The sequence below is a fragment of the Oncorhynchus mykiss genome, chromosome 6 (genome assembly GCF_013265735.2).
Source record: "Oncorhynchus mykiss isolate Arlee chromosome 6, USDA_OmykA_1.1, whole genome shotgun sequence".
NCBI lineage: Eukaryota > Metazoa > Chordata > Actinopteri > Salmoniformes > Salmonidae > Oncorhynchus > Oncorhynchus mykiss.
This window is the reverse complement of record NC_048570.1, coordinates 19,776,471-19,804,105: the sequence shown is the minus strand read 5'-3', so window position 1 is coordinate 19,804,105 and position 27,635 is coordinate 19,776,471. Positions and strand designations below refer to the sequence as shown.

Below are 27,635 nucleotides of genomic sequence, written 5' to 3'. Positions count from 1 at the left end.
GGTCAGTGATCTGTTTATTAACTTGGCTTTCAAAGACGTTAGGTAGGCAGGGCAGGATGGATATAGGTCTATAACAGTTTGGGTCTAGGGTGTCACCCCCTTTGAAGAGGGGGATGACCGCGGCAGCTTTCCAATCTTTAGGGATCTCGGACGATACGAAAGAGAGGTTGAACAGGCTGGTAATAGGGGTTGTGTAACAGTATAACTTTAGACAGTCCCCTCGCCCATACCCGGGCACAAACCAGGGACCCTCTGCACACATCATCAACTGACACCCACGAAGCATCGTTACCCATCGCTCCACAAAAGCCGCGGCCCTTGCAGAGCAAGGGGAACCACTACTTCAAGGTCTCAGAGCAAGTGACGTCACCGATTGAAACACTATTTAGCCCGCACCACCGCTAACTAAGCTAGCGTTTCACATCCGTTACACTTGCAACAATGGTGGCGAATAGTTTTAGAAAGAGAGGGTCCAGATTGTCTAGCCCAGCTGATTTGTACGGGTCCAGTCTCTATTAACTACCTTAAGATTAATGCATTAACTGTAAGTTAAGAGCGATGATAAAGGACTGAAATGTAAAACTTTAAAATGTTTCAGATGAGTGAAGGAAAGGACATGTAGTGTCAAGGAAGCTGTATAAGGAAGCTGCATCAATGGATAAGGACCCAATCCATCTTCTCACCACTCTCTACCTGACTTTCTGCTTCAGACCTGTGGCAGCAGGCCAGTCGTATTCATTAGTGCACACCGTGGAAAAACAGTTTTGCAACTAAAGTACGAAAACAAGTGTTTCTCATCGGAAAAGTTTAGGTATTGCCTTCCTGTTTCAGTCCGTTTCCTACCATTTGGTGCCTGGTGAATACAACCCAGACAGAAAGGTGTGTGTGTGTGGTGGGGCTTTATGGGTCATGATGAGTGCGTGTGTAGTGCTATTTGCTGTGTGATCTACTACTCATGGTATACCATCCTGTTTGCTCTACCTTTGGTTTCTGCTCCATTGAATCTGTTTGCCAACCAGTTCTATACTACACCTGGATTCATCCTCCTTACACTACACAACCACCCACCGGTCTCCAAGCACAGCTACTCATAATAATACATGACTGTGGCCTTTCATGATCTAAGCAGCTGTATGCTATCAAACCATAGCCAACTCACTGGCTAACCTACTTGACTGGGCTGAATAATAGCACACGCCTTTACAGTGTAATTATAGGTGCGTTGTCGTAAATCAACATTGAAAGCGTTAGGGACGGTCAAGCAATGGCTCAGATATGGGATATCATTAGCCATTATTCCCATCAGGCCAAGCGGGTTAATTGCAGCATCTATTTCAGTATACACTTTCACCTCTCCGTCCGTCCGTCTCTCTCTCTCTCTCTCTCTCTCTCTCTCTCTCTCTCTCTCTCTCTCTCTCTCTCTCGCTCTCGCTCTCGCTCTCTCTCGCTCGCTCTTCGTCTGTTTCTCTTCGTCTATCTGTCTGTCTGCCAGCTGGTCAACTCCATTTAGACAATGCACTGTGTGACCCCTAACCCTCTGACCTTAAGTCCAGAGTTCTTGCGCATGCGCAGCCGTCCCATCCACATGTCGGTGAGCAGCATCTGGCTGCAAGTGTGGGCGATGAAGTCGCGGTGCTTGGCGGCCACAGCCAGCTGAAGGCAGGTGGCGTTACTCCAGTTCTTCAGCTCGTAGGTTAGCAGCTTCATGGCCATCTGCTCATCCTGCTTGTAAGACTGGTCCAGCAGCTCAACGGCTAGCTGGCCAAACTCACTGAAACACACATATAGGATGTCACACAGTGAATGTTTGAGGTGGACTAGGCTACATTGCAGTCGGACATATCAACATAACGTACAGATAAATGCACTGCTACACACACACACACACACACACACACACACACACACACACACACACACACACACACACACACACACAAGTCAGAGGATTAGGATAAGACTTCAACAGCCAAACTCTGAGGAACAAACATACCAATATGGTCTGTACTTGACAGAAAGAGAGGTGTCAGGGCTTTGAAGAGAATGTGTGTATGTGTGTGTATGTGTGTGTGTGTGTGTGTGTGTGTGTGTGTGCGCCACCTGGCAGTTCTTCCCTCTAATCAACTTCCAACATTTTCATTACAGTATTTTTACTTGCGCTAGAACACACAAAGAACTAACACGGAGGTCCATCCCACACACATACCATTAATTAAACTACATGTGTGTCATTGGCTAGAGTACCCTATACGTGTTATCATTAGCTCTATAAATGTACGGCAGTCCTATGAGATGTGTGTGTTATCTAAAGCAGGTCAGGCTGAGAAGAGGAGTGTGGATGCCTTTCCAGTCCAGACTCCCAGCTCAACTCCACATTAATCATTTAGAAGAAAACTTTCCTTGAAATAGGTGGCGCTCAGCCTAGAAAATAGACTCTGACCACTTGGTTAGCATCTATCTCAGCATGCTGAGAAGGTGTGTGCGAGGGGTTAATTTGAGGGTATGCACACGTGTGGCAAACTCTACAAATGCTTACATGTTTGTGATTGCTTGTTTGACTCTGTGTGAGTATCTGTGTTTGTTTTTAACTCTATGCGTGCCTGTCTTGTGGTCTATAGTACCTGGAGTTATGGTTGAGCTCCTGTGAGATGTCGTCCACCATGTCGTTCTCGGAGGCCTCGTGGGCCATGGCCTTACACAGCTTACAAGCCACCAGGGCTTTAGCCATGGCCTCCTCCCCGTGCTGCCAGAAGAACAGTGCCATCTTCTGTCTCTTCATCAGCACGGCCCACACCATCAACTCATGGAAGGGGAAGTGGAAGTGGTTTATCTCAGGGTCGTCCAGGTCAATGTCCACCTCCTCCTCCCGCTTCCGTGTAGTCTTCTGACGACCCCTTCGGATCGGCATGTCATCCTTACAGGACGAGAGCAGAGAAATGGATTCATGGGTTTTTGAACGTGATGCTCAGCCTTGGCACATTGAGGGAGAGAGATGGACATTAAGAGAGACTGTGATCAAGTAATATTATTCACACTGGCTATGGTCTTGGAGAGATGGATGTAGTACCATGGCCACGTATTGATAAAGGCCTATTGGTTTACACTCATGTCAGAGTGAAGGTGGAAAGTACTGACAATTGAGAACTGAGAAAGGCCTTGGTGTTTTATGTCTGTCTGCTTAGGATATTCTGACATTTATTCCAATATTTATTCTGATATTTCCTTACTACTTCCATATCTCATTAAACAGGGAGACTTCAGCTGAGTCAAGATTAATTAATTTTCGATTTTTGGATAAAGGAGTGAATTTAACTGATCTCAGCTAAACTGTGTGAAAATGAGGAAGATTAGTTTAGATTGAATAATATATTCAATTTTGATTTGTTCACAGATTGCCTTAAGTATCCGACTAAAGACTTCTACTTAGAGATCTCCATGGTAATGGTATCACCATGGTAATGCCTGCTTCACTGACAGACACACAAACATGCAAGGTATCAGAATGCTGTATAAGAAATTATAACACAAGTCACGCAAAGTATTTACATTGTCATAAACCCTGTACACAACAGGATGTCATATCGGGGCATTCTGTTATTCTAACCAGGGGAAAACACCAAACTGTACAACCTGGACGTAACTAGCCAAGTCACCTGTGATACAAGTCAGTATTCGATGTCCAGCTATGTCTGAGGACGTCAGGAGATGACATGGAAACTGTTCACTTGGGGCAACAATGAGCTCTGTTACCTTCATGTAGGTTTTAGTTTTGCTAGGGCGTTGTGGACCGGGATGGCGGATGGTTGCAAGTTCGAATCCAGCGATAGAAAGTTGTTTTTGATACTTTTGTTTTAAGCCTATCCCAAACCTTAACCCTTACCTTAACCATTCAGAGTTAATGCCTAACCTTAACCATTCAGCGTTAATGCATAACCTTAACCATTCAGAGTTAATGCCTAACCTTAAGAATTTGGAGTTAATGCCTGAACTTAACCCTAACCTTAAAAATTCTGAGTCATTGCCTAAAATTAACCTTAAACACTCTGAAATACAACGTTTGGAACAACTTTGAAATTTGACGTTTGAGGAACATGGAACAACGTCTAATTCTGATGCGAGACTGTGAGAGCTGGTAGAACGTAACATAGTAAACGTGAATCTGTCTCCAAACATTTAGTTTGATATGTTACGTTTTGTATGGTATATATTCATTTGTGTATGTCCATCATCCATTTGGTATATGTTACGAATTGCAATTCGTACAATATGTTAAAATTTTGCAATATGTATGATATGTTCTGAATTCCAATTTGTTGTGCCTAACATTAGCTAGGTTGCTAGGTGGTTAATGCTAACGTTAGCTAGGCTAGGGGTTAGGGTTAAGGGTTCAGGTTATGAGTTAGGTTAAAGAGATAGGGTTAGGGTTAGGGGAAGGTTTAGCTAAAATGCTAATGTTGTCTGTGATGAGATTCAAACTTGCAACATTTGGGTTGCTAGACATTTGTGTTATACACCCATTCACCCTGACCAACCACCCTCCTTTCGGTTTATGTAACCACACCAAGCGTAACATATCATACTAATTTGAGTGTCCTTGATTTACTTTTACTATGTTACGTCTAGTCTATGAGACCAGGCTGAACTGTAAATTAATCATAACGACATTGTGACCCGGAACTCACCTCCATCCCCAGCAGTTTCAGGGCTTTGGGCTGGAAAGGTAACAAAAACATGGTTATAGAGAAATCAACACCCTCAAGGGAAATGTTTCACATTTAAAATATGCACACACAAAGTGACACAAAAGGTACAAATGTACACATACTCAACAAGCCAGATGTTCAAATACAGAAGTATATGCATTAACTAAATAATACAGCTGTCCTGTTCCAGATACACAGTAACCTGTTGTAAACCAGACAGTAACCTGTTCCAGATCAACAGTAACCTATTCTAAACCAGACAGTAACCTGTTCTACACCAGACAGTAACCTGTTGTAGACCAGACAGTAACTTGTTCTAGATTAACAGTAACCTGTTGTAGATTAACAGTAACCTGTTGTAAACCAGACAGTAACCTGTTCTAGATTAACAGTAACCTGTTCTAGATTAACAGTAACCTGTTGTAAACCAGACAGTAACCTGTTGTAAACCAGACAGTAACCTGTTGTAAACCAGACAGTAACCTGTTGTAAACCAGACAGTAACCTGTTGTAAACCAGACAGTAACCTGTTGTAAACCAGACAGTAACCTGTTCCAGATGAACAGTAACCTGTTGTAAACCAGACAGTAACCTGTTATAGATTAACAGTAACCTGTTCTAGACCAGACAGTAACCTGTTCTAGACCAGACAGTAACCTGTTCTAGACCAGACAGTAACCTGTTCTAGATTAACAGTAACCTGTTCTAGATTAACAGTAACCTGTTCTAGACCAGACAGTAACCTGTTCTAGATTAACAGTAACCTGTTCCAGATTAACAGTAACCTGTTCTAGACCAGACAGTAACCTGTTCTAGATTAACAGTAACCTGTTCCAGATTAACAGTAACCTGTTGTAAACCAGACAGTAACCTGTGGTAGACCAGACAGTAACCTGTTCTAGATTAACAGTAACCTGTTCTAGATTAACAGTAACCTGTTCCAGATTAACAGTAACCTGTTCCAGATTAACAGTAACCTGTTGTAGACAAGACAGTAACCTGTTCTAGATTAACAGTAACCTGTTCCAGATGAACAGTAACCTGTTCTAGACCAGACAGTAACCTGTTCTAGATTAATAGTAACCTGTTGTAGACCAGACAGTAACCTGTTCTAGATTAACAGTAACTTGTTCTAGACCAGACAGTAACCTGTTCTAGATTAACAGTAACCTGTTCTAGATTAACAGTAACTTGTTCTAGACCAGACAGTAACCTGTTCTAGATTAACAGTAACTTGTTCTAGACCAGACAGTAACCTGTTCTAGATTAACAGTAACCTGTTCTAGATTAACAGTAACTTGTTCTAGACCAGACAGTAACCTGTTCCAGATAGATTTGAACCATTAACCTAGATTAACAGTTGTCTTTAGATATACTAAACAAAAATATAAACGCAACAGGCAGCAATTTCAAAGATTTTACTGAGTTACAGTTCATACAACGAAATCAGTCAATTGAAGTACATTTTTTATGGCCCAAATTTATGGATTTCACATGACTGAGCAGGGGTGCAGCCATGGGTGGGCCTTGGATGGCATCCACTGGGGAGCCAGGCCCAGCCAATCCAAATGAGTTTGTCGCCACAAAATGGCTTCATTACAGACAGAAATACTCCTCAGTGCACCCCCCTTCAGACGATCCCACAGGTGAAGAATCCAGATGTGGAGGTCCTGGGCTGGCGTGGTTACACGTGGTCTGTGGTTGTAAGGCCAGTTGGACGTACTTCCAATTTCTCTAAAACAATATTGTAGGCAGCTAATGGTAGAGAAATTAACATTCCCTTAAAACTTGAGACATCTGTGGAATGGTGTTATATGACTAAACTGCACATTTTTAAAATACCTTTAATTGTCCCCAGCACAAGGTGCACCTGTGTCATGATCATAATGTTTAATCAGCTTCTTGATATGCCACACCTGTTAGGTGAAAGGACTATCTTGGCAAAGGAGAAATGCTCACTAACAGAGATGTAAACACGTGTGTACACAATAGTTGAGAAAAAATCTGCTTTTTGTACATACATTTTGGGGATTTTTTTTATTTCAGCTCATGAAACATGGGACCAACATATTTACATGTTGCATTTCTATTTTTCTTCAGTGAAGTAACCTGTTACCGTAACCTGCTCTCTTTCATCAGTGTGTGTTTGTGTGTGAGGGCAAGGCTGGCTAAGTGGAGTTCCATGCAGCGGCAGGCCCTCTAAGGCGTATTAAAGCAGGTTGTGTATGAATTATGTATTCATCAGCCATCATGTGATCTACTTCCCCAACTGCTGGTAAAATAACTCAGGCCTCCTGTGGGGAAGTTGATATCTGCATCTATTTCAGGGCTGTGTTCCTACCACTGTGTGTGTCTGTGTGTGTGCGTGTGTGTGTCTGTGTTTGTGTGTGTGTGTGTGTGTGTTTGTGTGTGTGCGTGCCAGCTTTCCCACTGCTGTTTTATCTAACATGAGACTGTCAGTGTGCCCAAATCTTTTCAAAACAGATCAAAGATAAGCTAGATGGCTACCTCTTCTTCTTGCATCCTCTGTCTCTCTTTTTCTATCCTTCACTTTTGCCATCTGTTTTTAGTCTATCACACACACACACACACACACACACACACACACTGCTGGAATAGTCATTGCTCTACACCAGGGCTCTCCAACCCTATTCCTGGAGAGCTACCCTCCTGTACGTTTTTGCTCTAACCCCAGTTAGAACTGACCTGATTCAGTTTATCAACCAGCTAATTATGTGAATCAGGTGCGCTAGACTTGGGTCAGAGTGAAAACCTATAGACGGTAGCTCTCCAGGAGCAGGGTCGGAGTGAAAACCTATAGACGGTAGCTCTCCAGGAACAGGGTCGGAGTGAAAACCTATAGGATGGTAGCTCTCCAGGAACAGGGTAGGAGTGAAAACCTATAGGATGGTAGCTCTCCAGGAACAGGGTCGGAGTGAAAACCTATAGGACGGTAGCTCTCCAGGAACAGGGTCGGAGTGAAAACCTATAGGACGGTAGCTCTCCAGGAACAGGTTCGGAGTGAAAACCTATAGGACGGTAGCTCTCCAGGAACAGGGTCGGAGTGAAAACCTATAGGACGGTAGCTCTCCAGGAACAGGGTCGGAGTGAAAACCTATAGGACGGTAGCTCTCCAGGAACAGGGTCGGGGTGAAAACCTATAGGATGGTAGCTCTCCAGGAACAGGGTTGGAAAATCCTGCTCTACACAATAGTCCTTCTATTGTGGACTGTTCCACTGTTCTTTAAGGAGCCTTGTCTTGAAGGAGGCCTTGAAACAGCACAATCAACAATAAAATATCTCCTTTCTATCTCACAGCCATTGTTCCTAACAGTATAATGTAGTGCAGTTCAGCACTGATTTCTATTAGTAGTGTGTGAGAGATGCACGCAGAGGGAGAAAATGAGGCCGTATCCCTAGTGCAGGTTCGAGTTACAGTGACATGCATGTACATCCTGCATTCAGAGGGACTGCATAGTTATTCATATTCATTTACAGAACCTTTGATCACACAAAAAACAGGTTAATTAAGTACCACATTTCCATCACTCCAAAAGTGAGGTTCGGGTTGGCTTTCAGTTAGCTTGTCAGTTTGTGTTACTGTTACTACAGAGCACCTGTCAACACAGCAGTACCTTCTTTAACTGTTCAGTCTGAACAGATGACAAACCATCCCATCACCTGCATTCAGCCCCGAATAAACTGACAAAAAGCACCACACAACCCACTACCGTTAGTCAAAACCTAATCCCACATATTGCGTATCATACCCTCACACCTCACACACACACAAGCATTCAGTTCAGCCTCATATCCATCACACATACACAAAGACACAGACACATGGGCTGGAATTAAACCTGCCAGAGCAAAATCAATACAGTGTATTTCTTTACAAACGTCATCCCACATGGACACATGCTTCTCTTCTTCTTCTGAAAACTGAAAGCCTACCTGAGGTGAGTCCACCAGTTGTAGGTTTGTATATGGTACCTAAGACCAGTCAGTTAGTTTATTTGAACATGGGAAAAAGAGCTACTGCATAAATACTGCAATGCAGGTTGGATTAAATTGAGCCCACAGAGACAAGTAGACATGGTAAACATCGGGGACAACAACTGTCCCCACTCATTGAAGCTACGAAAGTCCAAGGCCGACCGCGGTACTGCAGACATTGTTAGCAGAAAACAGAATCCTCAATTATAGTGAATGGAAAAAGTTTAATCTTCGTGGTCAAACTTCGTGTAAATATTATTATTTTTTGAAGACAATCATGATGCCAATAATTGCTTCCAATTCACCAGATATATGTCCTTTAACCGATTATTTGACAATCTTACACAGAAAAGGTGATAAGGATAATTTAGTTGCTAATGGCACCTTGCAGTACCCCGGTCAGCCTTCAACTTGAGTTAATCAATGAGAGGGAGCAGCACTGAGCTAGCCTGCAAGGTCACTTCCTGGAGTAGGTCAAACTGTGTATGTTATGTCTCCATGAGACGCTATCTCATCCGATTTCATTTGGCTTCAATGCGCTATTGAGTCCCCACATATGAATGGTGTCACGTGATCGACGGCTTTGTCCACTTACTATGTATACAGTCATTGACATATATGCACATACTGTGCCTTCAATAAGTATTCACTCCCCTTGACTTTTTCCACATTTTATTGTGTTAGAAAAAATGAGATTAAAATGGATTTCATGGTGATTTTTTTGTCAACGATTTACACAAAATACTCTGTGATGTCAAAGTGGAAGAAAAAATAAATGTAAAATAAAACACTAATATGTCTTGATTAGATAAATATTCGACCCCCTGAGTCAAAACATGTTAGAATCCCCTTTGGCAGCATTTACAAAAGTGTATTTCTGGGTAAGTCTAAGAGCTTGGCACACTTGGATTGAACAATAATTGCACACTATTCTTTAAGTCGGTTGTTGATGATTGCTAGACAGACATTTTAGGTCAAGCCGATTTAAGTCAAAACTGTAACTAGGCCACTCAGGAGCATTCAGTGTTGTATTAGTAAGCAACTCCAGTGTATATTTGGCCTTGTATTTTAGGTTATTGTCCTGCTGAAATATATCTTTTTTTCTCCCATTGTCTGTTAGAAAGAAGACTGGACTAGGTTTTCCTCCAGGATTTTGCCTGTGCTTAGCTCAATTCCGTTTATTTTTATCATAAAAAACTCCCTAGTCCTTGCCAATGACAATCATACCCATAACATGATGCAGCCACCACCATGCTTGAAAATATGAAGTGTGGTACTCAGTGATGTGCTGTGTTGGATTATTGGCCCCAAATATAACGCTTTGTATTCAGGACATAAATAGCTAATCAAATGGCTACCTGGACTACCTGCATTGACCCTTTTTTTGCACTAACTCCCTTGCATTGACTCCATGCACACACACTGGACTCTACCTACACACACACATATTCACACTCATGACATACGCTGCTGCTACTGTCTATTATCTATCCGGTTGCCTAGTCACTTTACCCCTACCTATATGTACAGTACATAGCTACCTCAATTACCTCGTACACCTGCACATTGACTTGGTACTGGTACTCTCTGTATATAGCCATGTTATTTTTTATTCCCTATATATAGCCATCTTATTTTCTACTTCCTGTATATATATATATTTTTTTACTTGTTATTTTTGTTCGTTATTCACTATTTAGTTATTCCTTGTGTTACTATTTCTATTTTTTATTACAATTTTATCTTATCTTTAACTCTGCTGACTCAAGACATTTGAGCTTTTCATGGTCTATTATTTTAATTCATTCCACTTTAACATCATGGGTTGTAGGCCAGTGACAAAATAATCTTAATTGAATCCATTTTAAACCCAGGCTGTAGCACAACTACACGTGGAAAAAGTATAGGGGTGTGAATACTTTCTGAAGGCACTGTTTCATTTGCAGAATAGGAAAGTGTAAAGCTGGTCTGCCACTCACTCGTTTGGGTCCAAAGAGGTTATGATACAGCGTTCTAAACCTCTTCCTGGTGTAGTTGCATCGGTAAGCTCCGCCCATCAAGTACTCGATGACCAATCCAATGTCAATGAGACTAATGCGGTAATCTGGTGGGAGGTTACCCTGGGGACCGAGAAATTGGTGAGACCACGCCGCACACTCCCACGACAGTTGAGCATAAGAAGGTGAAAGGAAGAGAAAACAACACACACAAATCATACACACTTCACGTCACACATTCACACACATTTGTTTTGTGCTAAAAAGAATAGGTGATTAGTTGATTCACCTTGAAGTAGATCCAACTGAACCCTGGATATTCTTGCTTGGAAAGAGCACACAAGGTCAGTGAGTATACAGCACAAGGCCAAGGAGAGATGGGAGACACAGACCCCCAGATAAGATCACAGAGTTTATAACCTAACCTAATTTAAATGACCTTAGCTTAATTTAAATGAAGTTAGCTTAGCTTAATTTAGCAGTTTAGCTTAGCTTAATTTATCATAACTTAGCTCAGTTTAACTTAGCTTATTTCAACAGCACTGAGATCGACGTCAGTATACTGTACTCTGAGAGGAGAGGGGTGGAGGAGTCAAGGAGGTAGGAGGAAGAGGGAGACCATGAAAATAGGGAAAAGGTTAAGGAGAAGATGGAAAAAGACTAATCTTGAGGAAATGGAAAAATCTAAAAATCAGATCAATGCTTATTTAATTTGTCTGATTGCTATGTACTCATTTGCATATGTAATATATGACCAGATCTTATCAGGGGTTCAGTGCTGGAAGAGAGAGACAACCAGAAGTCTGAAGATGAGGATAAAAGGAGAACAAATGAGAGACGTTTCCTGTTAGAAATAGGCCTTCATCATCCACTTCAGCTAGTAGGCAGAACCCTATGAGCCCACTGTAATTTACCAGGAGGCCATTAGGTCCAAACCAGTGGAGGCCGGTGAGCGGGAAAAATAGGGAAGTTGGGCTCCCGCTGCTCCTTAGAGCTGGGCCAATTATCATACATCTACAGACCATCTCATCCACTGCCCCTGGTTACTTTAGTGGGAAGCTCCCTAAATGCCCCATCAAAACGTACTCTATTTTGTTTCTGTTATCCCAGTAAAGCCTCAGTTATCCAGCCAAAGCTCAGAGGCAATCCTTTGAAGTGGGAGAACTCCAAAGGAGGATGCGCTTGTGTTTTTTCACACAAGTTCCGATTAAACGCAGCACTATGCCGTTCCCCGTCCTCTACATAGAACGTTCTAAATCTTGCTGGGTGAACATACTCTATCCCCTGTTGGCTACATTATTAGCTACATCTATTACCATGTCAGAGCACTGCCCTGCTGCTCCCTTCAAACAAACTATCCCTACAATGAGTGAGCTGACCTCACCATCACTCTGGGGTTCTAGAGGTGCACTTACACAGTCTTATGATGCCGAGACCTGAATACAAATAGTATTTATTTCCTGTAAAATATTTTGAGCGTTAAATCAAGCATGTCTGAAATTCCATATGGGCAGGGTTTTCCCGTATGGAACTAGCTATTGTATTGGTTCCAGTGCACCAAACAAGCTCAGTCAAACACACCTAAAGTAGTTGAACGAAAATAAATGATATTTGTTTACCGTGTCTGCTCACACGCTCATACGGTTGTACACAGTAGCAGCAATCACATTGATTAGGTATAGGCCCCCAAGTCAATCAATTGCAGATAAAGGAAAAGCACACTACAGGTTCACTCAGAATGTTTAACTCTGCATTGTCACGCCCTGGCCATAGAGAGGCTTTTTAATCTCTATTTTGGTTAGGCCAGGGTGTGACTAGGGTGGGCATTCTTTGTCCTTTTTATCTATGTTTTGTATTTCTATGTCTTGGCCTGTTATGGTTCTCAATCAGGGACAGCTGGCTATCGTCTCTGATTGAGAACCATACTTAGGTACCCTTTTCTCCCACCTGTTTTGTGGGAAGTTAACTTTGTAGTTTTTTAGGGCACATAGCCCAAAGCTTCACAGTTGTTTTTTTGTTCTTAGTTTTGTCGGCGTCATTTTTAAATAAAGTTCAAATATACGCTTACCATGCTGCACCTTGGTCCAGTCCTTCAGCCAGCCGTGACATGCATTTTGTAGGCAGGTGTGGTTTCATCACAACATGTCACCCAGGGTATGTCAGTTTTAACAAGGTTAACACCTCCCATACTGCATAATTATTATGATAGAACTTGCAGTGCCCTTCTCCTTTATCTTTAGTTGTTTGCATGGGGCCATTGTACAGTGGGTCCGAAGTGATTGATACCCTTGATAAAGATGAGCAAAAATTACTTTATAAACTCTTTTGTATGCAACAACAAAAAATATATAGTATTTATTTTATATTTGGAACCACGCTATATATGTCAACTAACTGATGAACTTTTATTGTAAAAAGCTGTAACACCTCAACTTGCTTTTATGATGCTAGGTGCGAAAGCCTGTACACAACTGCAGTCATGCAGTAAGCCAAGAGATGTCAGCTAGTTTCATCACTCCAAGTAATGTCAGGTTGACTTATTCCAGCACCAGAGGATCCAAGGGTTAGTGTTCAGGGGCCAAAGTTACACACTAAAGCCAATAGCAGTTGCACACTCCCTCTCGTGGACTTTAAGATGGTGTCCCTTCATCCGAAGCTTACATAAATTCAATGCTTTTAAATCCATAATGTGTGGAGAATCATGACATAGCCAATGAGAGTCTAAGATTTCCTCCAGAGAGAGAACAGGGGAAGAGGACAGGATGTTTGGGCCATCCTGATTAAAGCAATGCATCCTACTATACTGCACACCAATTCCACACACTCAATACCACACCTTCACACAGCAAGACAAGAGGAAGAGAATAAAAACACAGATATTGGGCAAAAGCCTAAACCGCCATGCTCTATGGTTTGTGTGAGCTTTATCATACGTTTTAATTTGATAAAATATAAATAACTAATAAATAGTATATACAGTACCAGTCAAAAGTTTGGACACACCTACTCATTCCAGGGTTTTTCTTTATTTGTGCTATTTTCTACATTGTAGAATAATAGTGAAGACATCAAAACTATGAAATAACACATATGGAATCATCTATTAATCAAAAAAGTGTAATTTAAAAAATATATATTTAATATTTGAGATTCTTCAAAGTAGCCACCCTTTGCCTTGATGACGTACATTGATGATGTACACCCTTGGCATTCTCTCAACAATCTTCATGAGGTAGTCACCTTGAATGCATTTCAAATAACAGGTGTGCCATGTTAAAAGTTAATTTGTGGAATTTCTTTCCTTCTTAATGCGTTTGAGCCAATCTCTTGTGTTGTAACAAGGTAAGGGTGGTATACAAAAGATAGCCCTATTTGGTAAAAAACCAAGTCCATATCGTGGAAAGAACAGCTGAAATAAGCAAAGAGAATCGACAGTCCATCATTACTTTTAGATATTAAGGTCCGTCAATCCGGAAAATGTCAAGAACTTTGAAAGTTTCTTCAAGTGCAGTCACAAAAATCATCAAGCGCTAGGATGAAACTGGCTCTCATGAGAACCGCCATAGGAATGGAAGACCCAGAGTTACCTCTGCTGCAGAGGATAAGTTTATTAGAGTTACCAGCCTCAGAAATTAAAGCCCAAATAAATGCTTCACAGAGTTCAAGTAACAGACACATCTCAACATCAACTGTTCAGAGGAGACTGCTTTAATCAGGCCTTCATGGTCGAATTGCTGCAAAAAAGAACACTGCTAAAGGACATCAATAATAAGAAGAGACTTGCTTGGGTCAAGAAACATGAGCAATGGACATTAGAAATCTGTGGTCTGATGAGTCCAAATTTGAGATTTTTGGTTCCAACCGCCATGTCTTTGTGAGACGCAGAGAAGGTGAAAGGATGATCTCCGCATATGTGGTTCCCACCGTGAAGCATGGAGGAGGAGGTGTGATGGTGTGGAGGTGCTTTGCTGGTGACAATGTCTGTGATTTATCTAGAATTCAAGGCACACTTAACCAGCATGGCTACCACAGCATTCTGCAGCGATACGCCATCCCATCTGGTTTGTGCTTAAGGGGAGTATCATTGGTTTTTCAACAGGACAATGACCCGAAACTCACCTCCAGGCTGTGTAAGAGCTATTTGACCAAGAAGGAGAGTGATGGAGTGCTGGATCAGATTGCCTGGCCTCCACAATCACCTAACCTCCACCCAATTGAGATGATTTGGGATGAGTTGGACCGCAGAGTGAAGGAAAAGCAGCCAACAAGTGCTCAGGATATGTGGGAACTCCTTCAAGACTGTTGGAAAAGCATTCCAGGTGAAGCTGGCTGAGAGAATGCCAGCCGTGTGCAAATCTGTCATCAAGGCAAGGGGTGTCTACTTTAAAGAATCTCAAATATAAAATAGATTTTAATTTGTTTAAAACTTTTTTGGTTATTACATGATTCCATATGTGTTATTTCATAGTTTTGATGTCTTCACTATTATTCTACAATGTAGAAAATAGTAAAAAATAAAGAAAGACCCTTGAATGAGTAGGTGTGTCCAAACCTTTGATTGGTACTGTATATTCCAATATCCATGCATTGGTATATGTGTGTATGCATGCATGTGTGTGCGTGTTGCTTGGTTATGTGTGTTGTCCAATCCTCCGAAGTGCCTGTACGGTCCTCACCCTGCCTACAGAGCTAAGGGGGTTATGGGAACTTTTAAATGAGGGATGATTACACCATGACTTCCAGTAACCTCTACAGCTCTCCCATAGGAGCACATGTTACTGTAATCAACTATGATTCTATTAATTAGAACTAAATACAGATGCTGCTAACCTATGACCTTCTTTGAGCTTTCACTAGAGGAAGATCAAGAGCGTAATGGGTCACCATCTCAAGTTAAGGAAGAACATTATTGTACATTTGTTTTGTTACATGGTACTGTAGTTCTGTCATAGAATTATCTAAAGGATTTTGGGTAACATTGTCATAATTTGTATGACATAAAATTTATAAAATGTTTACAAACTATTAATAGCAGTCCACTATTTGTAAACATTATACACATTTATATGCAATAATAAGCCATTAGTATTATTAGCCTTACAAATCATAAACATGTATAACATTTATAATGCAAGCAATTACAAGCATAAAGGCTTGTTCATGAAAGTTATTGTAAAATATTAGTGGCTTTTGTATATTATAGAATAGAATGAGGTATCAGTATTAGAGGGATAAGGAACAAGCAAGACAGACACAGGCAGAGAGTAGTAGAAAAAGTAATGCCTCATATACAGTCAACAGTCTAATCTCAGACTAACTCTCCATAATGAATGGCATGTTGTACACACTCACTCCTCAACGAGACACCCAATTTTGTGTTACTTGCAGAGAGATAGCAATAGCTCATTTTAAATAATTGTGTCAAGGCTAAGTGAACTGTGACAGCTACAATTGGAAGTAGCCTGGAATACTCTGCACATTTGCTTTCAGGAGTGTTTTCCCCGGTTTAATGTCAGAGATGCAAGACTACTATACGTTCCAACAGTGTAGGGTTAGTGTGCATACGGACACATAATACACATTGGACCCAAATGGAGTAATAATGGATTGGATTTGTATGGGAGTGAGTGTGTACAGAGCAAAAGAAAGAGTGATGGGAGGGGTAGAGACCAGTGAAGGCTGGTGGGAGGAGTTATAGGAGGACAGGCTCATTGTAATTGCTGGAATGGTCATAAATGGAACGTTATCAAACACACCAAACATATGAAAACCACGTTTGACTCCATTACATTAATTCCATTCCAGACATTACACTGAGCCAGTCTGCCTATAGCTCCTCCCACCAGCCTCCACTGACAGACAAAATACAGAGACAGCTCTATGCAGCCACTGCTGTAACCCCAGCTGAAAAGGAGAAAAGCCGTCTCCTAGTTAGCAACAATAGCAATCTACAGAGCTACACACACTCTGCAAACAAAAGCAAGACAAGTCTAGACAAATAAGACATTTGCTGGACTTGCATTCACACACAAGCAAACATTCCCACAAACGCCTACGCAGTCACACACACTTACTGTACACGATAAGCGTACCTTTTTGACGTCTCTGACCAGGTGGTATAGAGTGTTGGATGGTCCATGCCTCTGACAAAGCAAACAGAAGCACAGTTTAGTCCACAGCCACGGCCTCCAGCACGTTGTAGAGCTATGACAGACGGCTCACTTGAATAAAGTACCACACTGTAGACATAGTATTATGTCATTGTTGATAATAACCACCTACGACGGATGCTACAATGTCTTATGTAGCTTTTATAAAGGCTTTAGGAATGAATGCATCATTGTACATACAGCGCAGAGTTACCATTTCATTATTCTAACAGACTCACCAGGAGAGAGTATAGAAGTAATAGTGACATACAACTTGTGTTCTACACCCACCAGGGGTTGGAGCAGTTACAAAAACACTGGATTGAAATACAGAGAGGTCAGCGCTGTCCGCCGTGCAGTGTAGTACCGTGTTGTAGAGCTCCTCCAGTCTGGAGAGAGTGAGGAAGCGATGCATGCTCACTCCGTTCTCGATCAGCAGCTTGACGAAGTCCACTCTGTCCAGCACCAGGGCATCCAGCATAGACTGCTCCAGAGAACCCACCTACCGTACACACAGGGAAGGCACAGCCAGTCAGTCAACTCAGGGTTAACCATCGAGAAATGCAACCTAAATCCTGATTGATAGAGGATACGTTCACATTTTCACTTGGAGAGTGCTGTCTGTAGTCTATATTGTAAACAAGGAAGTGATAAGTTATAGGCTGGATCTTTCAGGCCACTGCTGTGGGTAATATAGAACTAAACGATCCCTAAACTCTAAGTACAATAACTTCATGATCCATTGCACAGTGCTGTAGTCTATACTGTAAAGTAGGAAGTGAGGCTGAGTCTTACAGGCCACTGTTGTCCATAGATGAAGATCTGACTGCGAGCGATGTCTACTCGGTTCCAGGCCAGGGCCAGGCTGAGCTGGTCAGGAGCCGATGCGTTGGCTCCTAGGAGGACGAACAGAGAGCATCACTTGTTTTCACTTGATCTACATATTGTTGTTTTTTAGGATGCAAGGTGATTTTTAGATCAGTCAGTCTGAAGTCGCCGACTACAATCTCAAACTCATACATTTATACTTCTCTTGCTGGAAGTAGATGGAGGTATTTACTTATTTTTTATTGGAAGGGCAAAACATCATTGTTCAAAGCAAAAAGGAGATTGCTGTATTTGTGTGGTTGTTCTTAAAGGACAGCTTGTTCTTGTCCTCCGACACCTACCACTTACTTTCTTTTTGAGAAAGGACATTTGTCAAGTGGTCTGTGGCGTGATAAATTGTTTTGCGAAAAGCACTTTAACCAGTAGTTTGAAAACTTGCGTCTGCACACCTTTTATGATGACTGACAGTTTTACTCAGCAGGTCAGCAGAGCTATTGCACAGGCTTAAGAATGGGAGCTTTAACAGAGCTTGGAAATGAGATGCTTTAATAACAGAGCTAAGTAATTTTACCTTTAACTAGACAAGTCAGTTAAGAACAAACTCCTATTTTCAATGACAGCCTAGGAACAGTGGGTTAACTGCCTTGTTCAGGGGCAGAATGAGAGATGTTCACCTTGTCAGCTAGGGGATTTGATCTTGCAACCTTTCAGTTACTGGCCCAACACTCTAACCACTAGGCTACATGAGATGCTTTAACAGAGCTTGGTAATGAGATGCTTTAACAGAGCTTGGTAATGAGATGCTTTAACAGAGCCTGGTAATGAGATGCTTTAACAGAGCTTGGTAATGAGATGCTTTAACAGAGCTTGGTAATGAGATGCTTTAACAGAGCCTGGTAATGAGATGCTTTAACAGAGCCTGGTAATGAGATGCTTTAACAGAGCTTGGTAATGAGATGCTTTAACAGAGCTTGGTAATGAGATGCTTTAACAGAGCTTGGTAATGAGATGCTTTAACAGAGCTTGGTAATGAGATGCTTTAACAGAGCTTGGTAATGAGATGCTTTAACAGAGCCTGGTAATGAGATGCTTTAACAGAGCTTGGTAATGAGATGCTTTAACAGAGCTTGGTAATGAGATGCTTTAACAGAGCCTGGTAATGAGATGCTTTAACAGAGCCTGGTAATGAGATGCTTTAACAGAGCTTGGTAATGAGATGCTTTAACAGAGCTTGGTAATGAGATGCTTTAACAGAGCTTGGTAATGAGATGCTTTAACAGAGCTTGGTAATGAGATGCTTTAACAGAGCTTGGTAATGAGATGCTTTAACAGAGCTTGGTAATGAGATGCTTTAACAGAGCCTGGTAATAAGATGCTTTAACAGAGCTTGGTAATGAGATGCTTTAACAGAGCTTGGTAATGAGATGCTTTAACAGAGCTTGGAAATGAGATGCAGACTAGTGTAATAGGAGTTTAATAATTAAGTATTTTTAAAAGGGACTGCTGGCGTTTAGCACTTAAATAGCTTAGCTCTCCACAGTTCTGTAGTCGCTGGAGTTTATGGACTCCTTTCGACATAGTTCATCAATTACTTTCTCTCTTTCCCTCTCTCTCCCTCTCTGTTTCCCTGTGTCACTATCTCTCACACAATCACAATCTTTCTCTCACTCTCGCTCTAAAAAGACACAGTATGCATAATGAAGTCTGTACTCTTTACTGGTCATGCTTGTGACAGTCCATGTCAGATAGAGAGATCACTCACAGAGAGGGAGATGGACAGAGAGATATGAATAGAAGATGCAAAAAAGAACGAGTGTGAGTGAGATAGATGCATAGAGTTAACCATGTTTCTTACAGGCTGCCAAAAATGCATTATTTCTTGGCAGCGTGTAGGAGACATGAGGCTTTTGTTTCATTACCTTCTGAAGCCAACTGTCTGACTTAAGGGGCCTCTGTTCATATAGTGTGCATGTATGGAAAATCACTGTAGAAAACGATTTCCTAAAATTGCTGTATTGTTGAAATGGTTCTAGTCGGAGTGTTTTCGAACTGGATTTGGGCAATGGCAAATATTTAAAGATGGCAAAATGTAGATGTGACGTCCTTGTTTTAGCACTATCCCCTGAGTTTTTAAACTACGGCGTGTCATATGGTTCAATGTGGCAAAAAATCTGCACAATCTACCTCTTCGGTTTAATTAAAACATAGTAATGGAGAGCAATGTTCAACATGGTGAAGAAAACAAGGAATTTGTGGTAAGTGCATAGGGGCTGACATTTGTATGCACCTCCACTATTGAAAGATAGTCCTGAGCTAAGAACAAGAAACTGTGTTTGTGTATCCTAAACTCTAAGAAAAAAAGGTGCTATCTAGAACCTAAAAGGGTTATTTGGCTGTCCCCATAGTTGAACCCTTTAAAGAACCCTTTTTGGTTCCAGGTAGAACCCTTTTGGGTTCAACGTCGAACAATTTCCACAGAAGTTTCTACATGGAACCCAAAAGAGTTCTATATGGAACCAAAAAGGGTTCTCCTATGGGGACAGCCAAAAAAATGGGGACAGCTCTTTTTTCTTAGATTGTAGTGTGTGTTTTCTGTGTGGTGTTTGTGTATCATAGTGTGTGTTACCTGTGTTTGTGTTCATGTATTCTTGTGTGGGTTATCTCCTTCTCGTGCCTTGCAAAGGACCTTGTAAAGGACCATGGAGGTATGCTTTGGTAGATGAAACTGTAATTGGGGCCTCAGCAGGAGGAAAGCTTTCTGAAATTAACTAATATCCTCCTTTTAACTTCCCAGGATACACAGATAAACAGAGAGAATTCCCTAAGGTTACCACTGAAGGGAACTCATGGAATACGAACACATTCACATGCACACGCACGCAGACAATTACCTTTAAGCAGAGCAGTGAGAATGGCCAGGTCAATGTCCTGGTGTCCTTCAGACCCCATCCGAAAAACTGTTATCTGAGACATACAGAGAGAGAAAATAAAGTGGAAGAGAGAGAGAGAGAGAGAGAGAGAGAGAGAGAGAGAGAGAGAGAGAGAGAGAAAGAGAGAGCGAGAGAGAGAGAGAGAGAGAGAGCGAAAGAGAGAGGGAGAGAGAGGGAGAGCGAGAGCGAGAGAAAGAGAGAGAGAGAGAGAGAGAGAGAGAGAGAGAGAGAGAGAGAGAGTGAGAGGGAGGGAGGGAGGGAGATATGAATATAATATGTATGTAATCTGTACATCATTATTCATCACGAGTCTATTTCTTTATTGCTTGCTGAATGATTGAAGTGTTTTTACCCATGGAGATAATTAGCGCTGTAAGTAAACCAGTCACGTCATAGCGCAGTGATTTTGCTACATGGGATTAGAAAGCATCTGTAAATGACTAAGATGTTTCATGAAGTTCTGAACTGAGGATTGTACAATATGCTTCCTAGCTGACTCACTTTATTACAAACATTGTAATGTAGCTTGTATGCAGTGTGGTCCCAGTAGAAAAGAAGGGGAGAGACAAAATGGAATGGATAGAGAGAGAGAGAGAGAGGGCGGTGAGTGAGTGAGCTCTATAGTGACTGGAGACCCTTTTGTGGAGTACAGTATAGTATAGTACAGTATAGTACAGTATAGTACAGTATAGTACAGTATAGTACCGTACACTAGGCAAGAGAAAAAAGAAGGGCACAAAGCAAGACAGTGGGAGAGAGGGAGTAGGAGACCGGGAAGGAGGGAGGGAAAGCAGAGGGAGGGTAAAAGAGAGAGAGAGTAGGAGACCGAGGAGGGAGGGAAAGCAGAGGGAGGGTAAAAGAGAGAGGGAGTAGGAGACCGAGAAGGAGGGAGGGAAAGCAGAGGGAGGGTCAAAGAGAGAGGGAGTAGGAGACCGAGAAGGAGGGAGGGAAAGCAGAGGGAGGGTAAAAGAGAGAGGGAGTAGGAGACCGAGAAGGAGGGAGGGAAAGCAGAGGGAGGGTAAAAGAGAGAGGGAGTAGGAGACCGAGAAGGAGGGAGGGAAAGCAGAGGGAAGGTAAAAGAGAGAGGGAGTAGGAGACCGAGAAGGAGGGAGGGAAAGCAGAGGGAGGGTAAAAGAGAGAGGGAGTGCGGCAGTTCCTCCAGATTTTGTCGCATGATGACATGTGTGTGAAGGGCACCTTGCAGCTCCATGTATGAGCTGCGTGTTCGCAATGCCAGAGCACACTATGAACCCCCGCCACATGGTCATAAATCTATTCCTCTAATCCCTCTATCCTTCTCCATTTCCCCTCCATCACATCGCCAAACCCATCTCCCCCTATACATGGCTTCATTTGGTGGAGCACCAGGATTTCAGCTGGCTTTCACTCCAGCCTCCCCTCAGGCGATGATGCAATATAGTATCTCTCTCTCTCCTTCTCTCTCTCTCTTTCTCTCTATTTTTTAAAAAGCCCTTCAGACACCAAAGATGCGAGAGAAATGGCAAATAATTTAACTCAAACATTATTATTTATTTAGACGCTAGCTCGTTCATTATTTTTCCGCTACTGAGATGACACACATTGTCCCCTTGGAATGGGCTGTGTGATCTCCTGGAGCGAGAGGAATGGGCATACTGTATGTGTGTGTTAGGGTTATCTCTTGTCCTGTGTACCTCTACCATAAACTTTGTTAGATGACACATCTTTGTATCTGTCCCATCATGGTGTGTGTGAGCAGAGCCATTGAGGCATCTCCATTTTAAAGAAGCGAATGTTCTTCTTCTACTAAGTCTATGAGTTGATAAACAACCTGCTACCTGAGGTGTGTTGTTTGAACAGGTATAAATGTTGGTGGTTTACTGCCACCTACAGTTATGGAATGTTTTCTGACAAGTATAATTCATTGGTTGATCCCTTTTGATGACGTGGATATAATTTTGTGATCTGTCCTTAATCCATTGGAAGTCCTCAATGGCAATGTCCATGCAAAAACAGGTTATTTTGCAAACAGTAATCTCTATCTAGCTCTACGGTCTCTACATGAGTCTGTGTATTAATATTCATTATTGTGTTTAATGTGTGAATAATGTAAGTATCTGCATACTACATCATCTGCATGATATAAACCCAGCAAAAAAAGAAACCTCCTCTCACTGTCAACTGCATTTATTTTCAGCAAACTTATTTGTATGAACATTAACAAGATTCAACAACTGGGACATAAACTGTACAAGTTCCACAGACATTTGACTAACAGAAATTGAATAATGTGTCCCTGAACAAAAAGGGGGGGGGGGTCAAAATCAAAAGTAACAGTCAGTATCTTGTGTGGCCACCAGCTGCATTAAGTATTGCAGTGCATCTCCTCCTCGTGGACTGCACCAGATTTGCCAGTTCTTGCTGTGAGATGTTACCCCACTCTTCCACCAAGGCACCTGCAAGTTCCCGGACATTTCTGGGTGGAATATCCCTAGCCCTCACCCTCCGATCCAACAGGTCCCAGAGGTGCTCAATGGGATTGAGATCTGGGCTCTTCGTTGGCCATGGAAAAACACTGACATTCCTGTCTTGCAGGAAATCACGCACAGAATGAGCAGTACGGCTGGTGGCATTGTCATGCTGGATGTCAGGATGAGCCTGCAGGAAGGATACCACATGAGGGAGGAGGAGGTCTTCCATGTAACGCACAGCGTTGAGATTACTTGCAATGACAACAAGCTCAGTCCGATGATTCTGTGACACACCGCCCCAGACCATGACGGACCCGCCACCTCCAAATTGATCCTGTTCCAGAGTACAGTCCTCGTTGTAACACTCATTCCTTCGACGATAAACGCAGATCCGAGTGAGACAAAACCACGACTCGTTAGTGAAGAGCACTTTTGCCAGTCCTGTCTGGTCCAGCCACGGTGGGTTTGTACCTATAAGTGACGTTGTTGCCGGTGATGTCTGGTGAGGACCTGCCTTACAACAGGCCTACAAGCCCTCAGTCCAGCCTCTCTCAGCCTATTGCGGACAGTCTGAGCACTGATGGAGGGATTGTGCGTTCCTGGTGTAACTCGGGCAGTTGTTGATGCCATCCTGTACCTGTCCCGCAGGTGTGATGTTCAGATGTACCGATCCTATGCAGGTGATGTTACACGTGGTCTGTCTGTCCTGTTTCCCTGTAGCGCTGTCTTAGGTGTCTCACAGTATGGACATTGCAATTTATTGTCCTGGCCACATCTGCAGTCCTCATGCCTCCTTGCAGCATGCCTAAGGTATGTTCACGCAGATGAGCAGGGACCCTGGGAATCTTTCTTTTGGTGTTTGTCAAAGTCAGTTTAAAGGCCTCTTTAGTGTCCTAAGTTTTCAGAACTGTGACCTGAATTGCCTACCATCTGTAAGCTGTTAGTGTCTTAACGACCATTCCACAGGTGCATGTTTATTCATTGTTTGTGGTTCATTGAACAAACATGGGAAATAGTGTTTAAACCCTTTACAATGAAGATCTGTGATGTTATTTAGATTTTTACGAATTATCTTTGAAAGACAGGGTCCTGAAAAAGGGACGTTTCTTTTTCTGCTGAGATTACATGGATGAATCTGTCAATCTGTGAGAGAGTGCATGGTGTGTAATTGAAAGGCCTTTCTCCAGGTGAAATTGGAGAGTAAATTAGATGTGATGTTATCGATCCAAGTCTTCATTGCCTGTATAAGAACAGATTATTGAAATGTGTGTGTTAATGTTGTGTGTATGTTGTCTTTGCGTGTGTGTGTGTGTGTGTGTGTGTGTGTTTAGGGGGGGGGGGGGGGGTGGAGTGAGAGAGTGAGGGGAATGAGGGGAATGAGGGAATGAGTGAAGGCCAGTGTGTGGTCAGGGAGAGATTATTCCAGTGAAGGTTATTGATGACCTGTGGAGTCAGGACTGGACTGGACCATCTATGTCCAAGTGACTATGGCAATTTCACTATGGGAGACACTAACAAGCAACCCTGCAAGCCATCTGCTCAACCAAAACATTATAATCAAGGATGTGTGTGTGTGCCAGGCGTGCACTGTATCACTGAATGTCTGTGTTTGTGACCATAATGCCACACAATCAGTGTCCATCACTAGGGCCTTAGATTTCCCTCTAATGCAGGAATAAGAAACACACCCCTCCCCTTCTCCATTTGTATCCTGCAGGGAAATGTTTGCTTGAGTGCAAGTTTACATACACCTTAGCCAAATACATTTAAACTCTGTTATTCACAATTCCTGACATTTAATCCTAGTAAAAAGTCCCTGTCTTTGGTCAGTTAGGATCACCACTTTATTTTAAGAATGTGAAACGCCAGAATAATAGTAGAGATAATTATATATTTCATTCATCACATTCCCAGTGGGTCAGAAGTTTACATACACTCTATTAGTATTTGGTAGCATTGCCTTTAAATTGTTTAACTTGGGTCAAATGTTTTGAGTAGCCTTCCACAAGCTTCCCACAATAAGTTGGGTGAATTTTGGCTCATTCCTCCTGACAGAACTGGTGTAACTGAGTCAGGTTTGTAGGCCTCCTTGCTCACACACGCCTTTTCAATTCTGCCCACAAATTTTCTTTAGGATTGAGGTCAGGGCTTTGTGATGGCCACTTCAATACCTTGACTTTGTTGTCCTTAAGCCATTATGCTACAACTTTGGAAGTATGCTTGTGGCCATTGTCCATTTGGAAGACCAAGCTTTAACTTCCTGACTGATGTCTTGAGATGTTGCTTCAATATATCCACATAATTTTCCTACCTCATGATGCCATCTATTTTGTAAAGTGCAACAGTCCCTCCTGCAGCAAAGCACCCCACAACATGATGCTGCCACCTCCGTGCTTCACGGTTGGGATGGTGTTCTTCGGCTTGCAAGCCTTCCCCTTTTTCCTCCAAACATTACGATGGTAGTTATGGCCAAACAGTTCTATTTTTGTTTCATCAGACCAGAGGACATTTCTTCAAAAAGTACGATCTTTGTCCCCATGTACTGTTGCAAACCGTAGTCTGGCTTTTTTTATGGCGGTTTTGGGGCAGTGGCTTCTTCTTTGCTGAGCGGCCTTTCAAGTTATGTCGATATAGGACTCGTTTTACTGTGGGTATAGATACTTTTGTACCTGTTTCCTCCAGCATCTTCACAAGGTCCTTTGCTGTTGTTCTGGGATTGATTTGCACTTTTCGCACCAATATACATTCATCTCTCGGAGACAGAAAGCGTCTTCTTCCTGAGCGGTATGATGACTGCATGGTCCCACGGTGTTTATACTTGCGTACTATTGTTTGTACAGATTAACGTGGTACCTTCAGGCGTTTGGTCTTAGCTGATTTCCTTTGATTTTCCCATGATGTCAAGGAAAGAGGCACTGAGTTTGAAGGTACGCCTTGAAATACATCCACAGATACACCTCCAATTGACTCAAATTATGTCAATTAGCCTATCAGAGCCATGACATAATTTTCTGGAATTTTCCAAGCTGTTTAAAGGCACAGTCAACTTGGTGTATGTCAACTGCTGACCCACTGGAATTGTGATAAAGTTAATATTAGTTAAATAATCTGTCTGTAAGCAATTGTTGGAAAAATTACTTGTGTCATGCACGAAGAAGATGTCCTAACCGACTTCTCAAAACTATAGTTTGTTAACAAGAAATTTGTGGAGTGGTTGAAAAATGAGTTTTAATGACTCCAACCTAAGTGTATGGTAACTTCCGACTTTAACTCTATATATTTAGTAGTGATGTGTGCGTGCACAGGCCACCATCCATGTTTTTCAGAAATGCTCCAACCTTTAATGCTGATTGGTCAACAGTCTTTGTGAAGCAAGTATTTATATTTCATTTAATAGATGATTGGCATATTTTGACACTTGAAGAGCTTGATAAGGTTATTTCTGCAAAAAGATGATTCTGAGATAAGTGTCTTTTATGTTCTGAACACTCATTTGTTTGAATGGTGTAAGCAATTTATATATTGTATTCTTTTGAGCTTAAGAACATGAATTGGAGTATTTAAAGTACTGTATAGGTAGAGAACAAGGATATGTCAATAACAACATGAATTGGAGTATTTAGGGTACTGTATAGGTAGAGAAAGAGGATATGTCAATAACAACATGACTTTGAGTATTTAGAGTACTGTATAGGTAGAGAACAAGGATATGTCAATAACAACATGAATTGGAGTATTTAGAGTACTGTATAGGTAGAGAACAAGGCTATGTCAATAACAACATGACTTGGAGTATTTAGAGTACTGTATAGGTAGAGAACAAGGCTATGTCAATAACAACATGACTTGGAGTATGTAGAGTACTGTATAGGTAGAGAACAAGGCTATGTCAATAACAACATGACTTGGAGTATTTAGAGTACTGTATAGGTAGAGAACAAGGCTATGTCAATAACAACATGACTTGGAGTATGTAGAGTACTGTATAGGTAGAGAACAAGGCTATGTCAATAACAACATGACTTGGAGTATGTAGAGTACTGTATAGGTAGAGAACAAGGCTATGTCAATAACAACATGACTTGGAGTATTTAGAGTACTGTATAGGTAGAGAACAAGGCTATGTCAATAACAACATGACTTGGAGTATGTAGAGTACTGTATAGGTAGAGAACAAGGCTATGTCAATAACAACATGACTTGGAGTATGTAGAGTACTGTATAGGTAGAGAACAAGGCTATGTCAATAACAACATGAATTGGAGTATTTAGAGTACTGTATAGGTAGAGAACAAGGCTATGTCAATAACAACATGACTTGGAGTATGTAGAGTACTGTATAGGTAGAGAACAAGGCTATGTCAATAACAACATGACTTGGAGTATTTAGAGTACTGTATAGGTAGAGAACAAGGCTATGTCAATAACAACATGACTTGGAGTATTTAGAGTACTGTATAGGTAGAGAACAAGGCTATGTCAATAACAACATGAATTGGAGTATTTAGAGTACTGTATAGGTAGAGAACAAGGCTACGTCAGTAACTCCATTTGGACAAAAATCCAGATAGAACTTTCATGC

At 41.8% G+C, this 27,635-nt stretch overlaps 1 protein-coding gene across 6 annotated transcripts in view; it reads right to left on the bottom strand.

The window, feature by feature from the left end:
- The window catches only part of LOC110525413 (transient receptor potential cation channel subfamily M member 3), a 156,362-nt gene that overhangs the window by 24,639 nt on the left and 104,088 nt on the right, over positions 1-27,635 (bottom strand). For 5 of the 6 annotated variants that reach the window (XM_036979553.1, XM_036979555.1, XM_036979554.1 and 2 more), the window contains exons 9-16: positions 20,565-20,637; positions 17,641-17,741; positions 17,213-17,347; positions 16,789-16,839; positions 10,679-10,819; positions 4,683-4,712; positions 2,622-2,914; positions 1,543-1,771 (exon numbers count right to left, since the gene is read on the bottom strand). In XM_036979553.1, the coding sequence (XP_036835448.1) occupies positions 1,543-1,771; positions 2,622-2,914; positions 4,683-4,712; positions 10,679-10,819; positions 16,789-16,839; positions 17,213-17,347; positions 17,641-17,741; positions 20,565-20,637 (1,053 nt within the window). Of the gene's footprint in view, positions 1-1,542; positions 1,772-2,621; positions 2,915-4,682; positions 4,713-10,678; positions 10,820-10,985; positions 11,022-16,788; positions 16,840-17,212; positions 17,348-17,640; positions 17,742-20,564; positions 20,638-27,635 lie in introns of all 6 variants that reach the window. The other variant, XM_036979558.1, reaches the window with a different exon arrangement.